Source organism: Sus scrofa, chromosome 3 (assembly GCF_054392235.1).
Source record: "Sus scrofa isolate SSC_HxYL_T2T_F1_AM1 chromosome 3, Sscrofa_HxYL_maternal_Yorkshire_Landrace_v2.0, whole genome shotgun sequence".
Lineage (NCBI taxonomy): Eukaryota > Metazoa > Chordata > Mammalia > Artiodactyla > Suidae > Sus > Sus scrofa.
Genome location: NC_139385.1, coordinates 85,614,924 through 85,623,570, shown reverse-complemented (window position 1 = coordinate 85,623,570; position 8,647 = coordinate 85,614,924). Strand labels below are relative to the sequence as shown.

General features: G+C 41.9%; 1 protein-coding gene across 1 annotated transcript; it reads right to left on the bottom strand.

Annotated features, from left to right (window-relative positions):
* Positions 1-343: 343 nt before the first annotated feature.
* GKN2 (gastrokine 2) lies at positions 344-8,277 on the bottom strand. Its single transcript, NM_001105311.1, is given in 6 exon segments — positions 344-427; positions 1,543-1,699; positions 2,342-2,452; positions 5,430-5,567; positions 5,996-6,049; positions 8,260-8,277. Coding segments are annotated over 6 exon segments (555 nt in total). The 5' UTR covers positions 8,272-8,277; the 3' UTR covers position 344.
* Between the last annotated feature and the right edge of the window lie 370 nt (positions 8,278-8,647).

Here is an 8,647-nt window from a genome sequence, read left to right as displayed (position 1 = left end):
ATGGGGAGCTGGTCTAAGTGTAAGATGCAAAAATGGAGACTTGTACATAGCTGACCACCCTAATATGAATGTGACTCACTTATATTATCTGAGGATTTTTACATTATGCACTTTATTTGAAATCTTGGCAATTTCTTTCCTTCCGTATATTGATGTAAACATTGTTTGGCTGCCCTTTGCTGTTTACACAAAAAAACACACACCCAGATAGTTACAAATATATTATTATGTTTTACTACCGAATCTCAGTATTAGTTGGGGCATTGAGAAAGAATTTAATTGGGCTGTTGGGTGGAAACCAAGGGTGTATTTCTTTGAAAAGATGAAACCAGTGGGCTGATGCCTTAAACATGAAGGTCTGCGCAGACGGAAATTCCCAAGATGCCCAGGAGCCCCACCTTTGCACAGGCTCCAGCACTGGCATCATCTGAAAAAGGGGGGACATTTTTAAAGAAAGAGAATTAAGGAGTTATTACAATTCAGCAAACCAATACACTTTTGTAAACGTCTTGACCAGGGGTTGTACATGGAGGTTCGTGTTACCCAAGATTTTAGCTATGCTTGTGTTTTAAAGACTAAAGATATGTTAGCTTAAATAAGACTGACAGTTCCTGGAAGAGCTGTCTGGCTCAAGTCGAACGAGGCCAAGGCATTCTGCATTGATGTCATGCCTAATGACCTTATTAAAAGAAACATTTCTGGTTTTTTTCAGGGCAACAGAAAGGCAATAAAGGCTAGTTCTTTCCTTCTTTATCACCTCCCACTACTCTGGGGAATTTCTCTTCATCACACATCTCTGTCAGCCTCTCACTCTGGCCACTCTGCCATATTTAGCAATTTTCTGTAAAAAAAATATCAGCAATGACTGCAGTGCCATATGTTATGTGGATGAATCAGGGTTTTTCTTCCCTGTCTGACAGTTCACTTTGCCTGCTCTTCCTTGAACCAATTTTATCCAAGATCCTGAGACTACTTTTAAACTTTTTTTAAGAATGGACAGATATGTTTGTATGTATTTAAAGTGTTCTATGTGATAATCTGATAAAAACATACATTGTAGAAGATCAAGATAACACATCCATCACCTCACATAGTTAACATGGGTAACTCATGTGTGTGTGTGTGTGTGTGTGTGTGTGTGTGTGTGTGTGTGTGTGTTAAGAACGCTTAATAAGTACTCTTAACTTTCAACTACGCAATACCCTCCAATTAACTAGAGTAACCAGGCTGTACTTTAAAGATTCCAGTAGTTTTTCCTTGGGACCCAGGAATCTTTTTTTTATTCCATCCTCTATCTTAATTCATGAACTTTTCCACCAGACTATAGGTTCCTTGCAGGGGCAGAGTTTTACTCACTTCTGTGCCTCCCTAACATTTAGCACGATTTCCATGCATGGTAGGTATTTCATTCCAAAGTAAGCCAAATTGAGTCATGTTTCATGCTTCATGTTTATTCATATCTCACACAACACCTAGCAGAGTGCCTGGCCTAGTGGAGGCATCAGAATATATTTGGTAAAGAAATGATTTCTTGGTACTCACTTGTCTTATCAACCACTTCCCCCTTATACAAGGGGACATTTTCGCAGAGTTGCCTGATGGGTGACCCAAACAGGAACCAATTCACATTTGTGATCAGAGACCGCAGTGGGTTGTACTTGACCCAGATGTATTTATCAGAGAACATGTTCTTCAGAGTCTGGAACACAGCACAATAGAGCAGGATCAGATGAAATAAATGGACGTGAGCTAATCGACCTTATTCTAAATTGTGCCTTTTTTTCAGGTTATTAAACAGAAGGTGGTCAGGGATGTCAAGACATCATCTCCTTCTGACCACTTGCTCTGTGGAGAAGCCTCATTACTACCAAAGTTCTTTTGCAGCTGGTGACAGTGAAACCCAGAAAGAATGAATCCTGTGCCAGCTGAGAAGATGCAAAGGGAGAATGAAACCCCAGGTTGCTAGCTAGCCTCATGCACTTTCTTTATTCTCACTCTCCTGTGTTATTTCTATGCCCCTTTGTGTCACCGGATACCATAACCTCATTGGTCTTTCTGCTCATCACTGTTTCTTAGAGCACTGTTCTGAGAAGAGACTGTCCAGTCCTTTCTACAAAGACACAGGAACTTCTTATAAGTTCTCGTACTGGGAGCTGTATCGTGAAACCCAAGCTAAATGATGTATTCCTGCTCTCAAAATCAATAAACATAAGAATGCTTTACCATATCCATGGTAAGCTATAATATTATAATCTTTTCCCATACCTTCTTCATTTCTCCATGGGCACCAGTCTTGCCCTAGCTCTAGAGCAGGGAATACTTACGGTTATCCCAGAATTACCTGCTTCTCAAAGGTGTACCGTTTGAGTTCGTCCAGCGCAGGAATGGCTTTGTGGTCCATCTTCAGGATGTAGCAAGCTCTTCGGGAGAGCACCCTGGACGCGATGTAGCCCTGAAGCAGCAAGAGCACAGTTATTGTCCCTCCCAGCTCTCTGGGTTCCAAACTTGGAGAGGGTGAGCCTTGAGGAAAGCCTTGAGCTTGTGCAGTGAGTGTATGTGGCTGCTTTTCAGCCTGCAACCAGTTCTACCCATTTGACTTCTTTTACAGTCATTTTGCTTTTTCAGTTGTCACTTCTTTTTTTTTTTTTTCCTTTTTTAAACGATTTTTATTTTTTCCATTATATCTGGTTTACAGAGTTCTGTCAGTTTTCTACTATACAGCAAAGTGACCCAGTCACACATAAACATATATATTCTTTTTCTCACATTATCCTCCATCATCAGTGACTAGATATAGTTTCTCATGCTATACAGCAGGATCTCATTTAGTTGTCATTTCTCTCTCTGAATTTGTGTGAACGCATAATTTGCGCCACACTTTTCATATTTTGGGTCTGCAGTTTGGGGTTTGAACGATTGAGAAGAAGCAGCTCTCTGGCTCTTTCTGTTGATGTGGCTCTGTCTCTTCCTCAATTTGGAGTCAATACGATATTCTTTAGAACTGTGCCCTCCAGGGGGTTAGTTACCAGCCCCATGTGGCCATTTAAATTTAAGTTCAAATTAAATAACATTGAAAATGTACTCCCTTTGTCACACGTTTCAAATGCTCAGCAGCCACAAGCGGCCAATCGCTTTCCTGTTGGAACATGTGGATATAGAACATTTCCACCTTGCGGAGAGTTCTACTCAACAGGGCTGCCTTAGAAACTCTCCTTGGAGTTCCCGTCGTGGCTCAGTGGTTAACGAATCCAACTAGGAACCATGAGGTTGCAGGTTCGATCCCTGGCCTTGCTCAGTGGGTTAAGGATCCGGTGTTGCCGTGTGCTGTGGTGTAGGTGGCAGATGCAGCTCTGATCTGGCGTTGCTGTGACTCTGATGAAGGCTGGTGGCTACAGCTCCGATTGGACCCCTAGCCTGGGAACCTCCATATGCTGTGGGAGCTGCCCAAGAAATGGCAAAAAGACAAGAAAAAAAAAAAAAGAAAAGAAAAGAAACTCTCTTCAGCATACCCACAGCCACCTTCCCCACCCCACACATACATGTTTCATTGATTCTCCCCTCCCTCCCTTTACCATCGTATCTCCATTCTTTCTTCACCTCAAACCCAAGCAGGCTGGAAAAGGATGGGTTGGAGGGAACTGGGATTGAAAGAACAATGGAGGGTGAGGACTTTGGAGCCAAAAAGAACCTAAGGCCATCTAAGCTTTATCAGAGTGTAATTTTTTTTTTTTTCTTTTTGGCTTTTTGGCCTTTTGGCTTTTCTGGGGCTGCACCTGCGGCATGTGGAAGTTCCCAGGCTAGGGGTTGAATTGGAGCTGTAGCACAGCCACAGCAATGCAGTATCAGAGCCGCATCTGTGACCTACACCACAGCTCACGGCAACACCAGATCCTTAGTCCACTGAGCGAGGCCAGGGATTGAACCCAAAACTTCATGGTTCCTAGTCAGATTCGGTAACCAATGAGCCACGATGGGAACTCCAAGAGTGTAATTTTTCTCTACATAGTTCCAAGTAACTTTAAGGCCTAGGAGGTCATATATAATATAAACTCTTCTAGTTCCTATTTTTCAGTTCTCACAAAGTGTCAATTCCTAAAATTCAAAAAGTGAATGAGATCAAGCCTGGTGATAGTGGAAGAGGCTTAAACCATATCCTCAGCATACTAGTTTTTTTAAGATTCTTTTGGGATTTCCATCTGCTTAGAAAAATTCTGGCACAACTTCCTTGTAAACCATAGCTTTTAAAGACTCTATACTTTCAAATGTGTCATGGAACTCCCAATACCAATGGGGCCGAGGCAATGAGGAGGGCTCTACAAGAAAAGAAGAAAAGCAGTTCAAATGTCCAATGCGATGGACTCCAGACTACTTATACCCACTCTGTAGGTAAGAGCAGGCTCATTGCCAGGTCAAACAAATGGAAAACAAGCAAATAAATAAATGGATCAAGGACAGAATAAGTTTTCTGAGCAGTTTTCTGAGACCTCTTATTAATATGGGTAACTGAAACTTGGAAACTGTTTAATGTTTTTAGTTAACATACTTTCATTCTTCTAGAAGTAGTATGATTTATTGCATATCCTATGTACATAGTTCAATGTGCAGAGTTGACTGGATTTCTGCTATTTTGTAACTGCTTGTTTCATGATGGTCCTTCCTGCATAATTTTTTGTGTGTTAGAAAAATATTTCATTCGTTTATTCATTTGACAAATATTTGGGGAAGCCTTGTGCCAGGCCTTGCCTTGGGGTTTGGTCTCTCTTCTAGGCCCTTTCTCAGCCTGTAGTGAGACAACATCATTACACTTTCCACCGAAAAATGTCAAGCAAATTTGTATGCTTCCTATCTCATGACATTTTAAAATTAGAAATGATTCTGTTTGTTTTTTAATCAGCTGCTTGACTATTTAAAGGAAAAGGCAGAAATAAGGACATTCTGAAAGAATTGTGAAGATAGACCTTGGAATTCAAATTCATGATAAATAGCTGTCCCTCCATCCTTCAGAGGACTATTCTTGAAGAATATAAAATACTTCTGTTCATGGATGGAATTAGAGACTCTCATACTGAGTGAAATGAGTCAGAAAGACAAATACCATATGATATCACTTATAATTGGAATCTAATATCCAGCACAAATGAACATCTCCACAGAAAAGAAAATCATGGACTTGGAGAAAAGACTTGTGGCTGCCCGATGGGAGAGGGAGGGAGTGGGAGGGATCGGGAGCTTGGGGTTATCAGACACAACTTAGAATAGATTTACAAGGAGATCCTGCTGAGCAGCATTGAGAACTATGTCTAGATACTCATATTGCAACAGAACAAAGGGTGGGGGAAAAAATGTATACATGTAAGGATAACTTGATCCCCTTGCTATACAGTGGGAAAAAAATAAAAAATAAAATAAAATAAAATATTTCTGCTTACATGTTTATAGTCAAAAATCGTGGTAGAGGAGCATGATCCTGCCTGGATGTTAACGGTGGCAGTATTTTTTTCATTGTCAATTGTCATTGTCTCCTGAATCTGGCCACCGTTGGCGGTTGAGCTGATGATATTATAAACCTAGGTTGACAAAGACATAATGTTTTTTTCATAAATCACATGCATTTGAAAGGTAACCCTCCCAGCAGAGTCAAGTTTTCCACTGCTTTGAACAAGAGATTGAACCCTGAAACCTTTTCACTGGCATCCCAGACCCAAAGCCCACGCTAAAATAACCAGGGAAAGGTCTTCTTCACAGTTCACTATATTATACATGGGCTAAACAATGACATGACATGAGAAATGAAATTGACCACATTTTAAAGCAATGAGTTACATCTTTTAAGGGCTTGTGATTGAAAAGTCAGAATCAACCATGTTCCTATAATTGCATATTTCTGGGGTTCCACCCCAAATAGGGCATGTAGACCCTCTATCATCCTCCAGATTATCTCCTATCTTCTTCTCCCAATAGCTCCAAGCTACAAAGTCTATAGTGAACAACTCACCTCATTTCCGTGAGATTGTGTCCCAAAGATGGTCAGTGCCACCAGAAATACCACCTGAAAAACAGACCAGTTGTTGAGGGTGGGGACATGAGGTCACACTGGACAGGACAAGCACAAATAACTCAGAAAGTATATACATGGGGACGCTGGTAGGTGATCATGGATGGTCAACGGTCCATTTCCAAAGTGTGGGAATACACATTCATTCATTTCACAGGTGTTTATTGAGTACTGAGTTCATGCTATTTTTCAGACACAGGTTCTACTTTTGTTACCCAATACCCCACCTTTCCCAACATCACAACCTTCTAGAAAGCATGTGTTCTTGTGCCAGAAAAAAAAAAAAAAAAAACTGAGGGAGGTGAGCCAGGAGGAAGAACTCATTCTACTACGGGGAGTACCCTGGTGTTATTCACCCTGGCTTTGGGTTTACAGGTGTCAAGTTGTGTTTCCTGTTTTTGTTTTTTAATTTAATCCCTTGAGCCAGAGAGAGTAAAATTGATTTGATTGATTGATTGATTGATTAATTGATTTTGTCTTTCGGGGGGCCGCACCCAAGGAATATATATAGAGGTTCCCAGGCTAGGAGTTGAATCAGAGCTGTAGCCACTGGCCTACACCACAGCCACAACAATGCAGGATTCGAGCCACATCTGCAGACTACACCACAGCTCATGGCAATGACAGATCCTTAACTCACTGAGCGAGGCCAGGGATTGAACCTGCATCCTCATGGATACTAGTCAGACTCATTTTGGCTGAGCCACAAGGGGAACTCCTAACATAGAGACATAGCGGATTATTCCTAAGGGAAACTATGAAAATCAGATGCTTGGAGGTATGATTAGCTTTTGAGACTGACAGCAAGGAAAACCTCCACATTCTTCCTGGTGACGCCATCAGATAAGTGTTAGTCCAGCAGATCATGAGACAGACAGGGAGGCACTTCCGGCACTTTGCCGCAGTTATATGAGCATCTCAGCCAACATGCTGATCCCAGCTTTGTGTTCTCTTCTGAACATCAGAGTGCACTGCACTCTCATTGAGACTGCTGACGGAGGGGGTCTGCAGGAAGGCAGGTATTTTCAGGACCTGCCAATGGGATTTTCCTACTTCCCTTTGCATCTCAGCAATAACCTTCTCTCCTGGTGTCTGTGGGTAAAATGACAAACCTGGACCGGTGTGCAGATGTCCAACCTGCCATAGGGACCACCCAGACTTCCGGCCAGCTCTAGTAACCTCTGACACGCCTCTGTATTCTGCTTAATGGATCTGATACAGAGGTTTGAATAGGTGGTTGGAGGGCTGAGCACCTTAGCGGTATGACTAGCAAGATTTTAAGAAGTGTCCCCTGGCCCCATATAACACCTCACCCAACACCGTGATTACTACACCCAGTTCCAGGTGTATGTTTCAGGGGTAGAGCTCTTGTTGGAAAATCAAGAGACCCTGAGAGAGAGAACTCCTTAGGCTGACGTCTTCCATACCTTATGGGGAGGTATTTATTTTGCTTTCTCCCTCAACAGCTCAATGAGAATAAGGGACAGAGACTGGGGGATGGGGTTCCATTCTGGGTCAGAACAGAGTCCTCTGTCCACGGAGCCTGGTGATGCGGAGCTACGGGATCAGCTGGAGTGGTCATGGCAGCATCACTTTGCCGTGATTGCTCCTGTAAGTGAGGCCTAAAATGGGTAAATTTCAAGCCTAAGTCCCATGCTTACCAGCTTAGGGAAATCACATTCCTCTGTGCCTCAGTCTCCTCACCTGTAGAATAGGTCAGTACAACTCAGCTCATAGAGGTGTTGAAGTGAATGGTTGAAATGATTCTTGTGAATGTTGAGCCTAGGTCCTAGGACACACTTGGCAAATGACAACTGCTATTATTAGTAGTATTATTGATATCATTATTTTTAAATCACCCCTTTGAGGTAGTAAATACAGTTGTCCTAAAATGCCTACATTCCCTCTGAAGTTCATAATAAGCAATTTTAATTAAAATATTACACATTAAAATTCTCTAGGATCTCCAAATTTCTTTCTATATATTTTTCAATTAACATCTCAGAAAACAAGCAATGTACAAATAAATAGGGACTTAATACTCAACACTATTCCTGCCAGGGACATCATTAATTCAATCACAGAAGCTTAGAAGCAAGCACTGGTGTCTGTCTAAAATCCCTGAAAGCCCAGGCACATTGCACATGAATATTCTCTGCAAGCAGCCCCCATAAGAGTACAAAGAAGCAGAAACAAATACTCACGAGGATTTTCATTTTGCCTGAAGGGAAGATACTGGAGCAAGTGAGTCTGCCCGGGGCAACGTCTCCCCTTTATATTGGCTTTAGGTGTGGAAATCCCTTTCTAGAATGCTCACTTTGGAAAAGACCGCATCCATATCATGGACACACCCCAGCAAACTCCTTTATCGAGATCGAGACGCAACCACACAACCTGATATCAGTGAAGTTCGTTACTCAGCCATGAAAACTTGTCACTTGGTTACTCTGTAAATACTCCCTCTTATCAGCTCTGGGTTACACTTGAGATTCAATTTCCACCCTTTAAAAATATCACAAGATGCTTGCTCTACACAAACATCTCGAGGCTATCTCTATCTAGTATTCCTAAACCTCCCCTGATGGTAAAGTC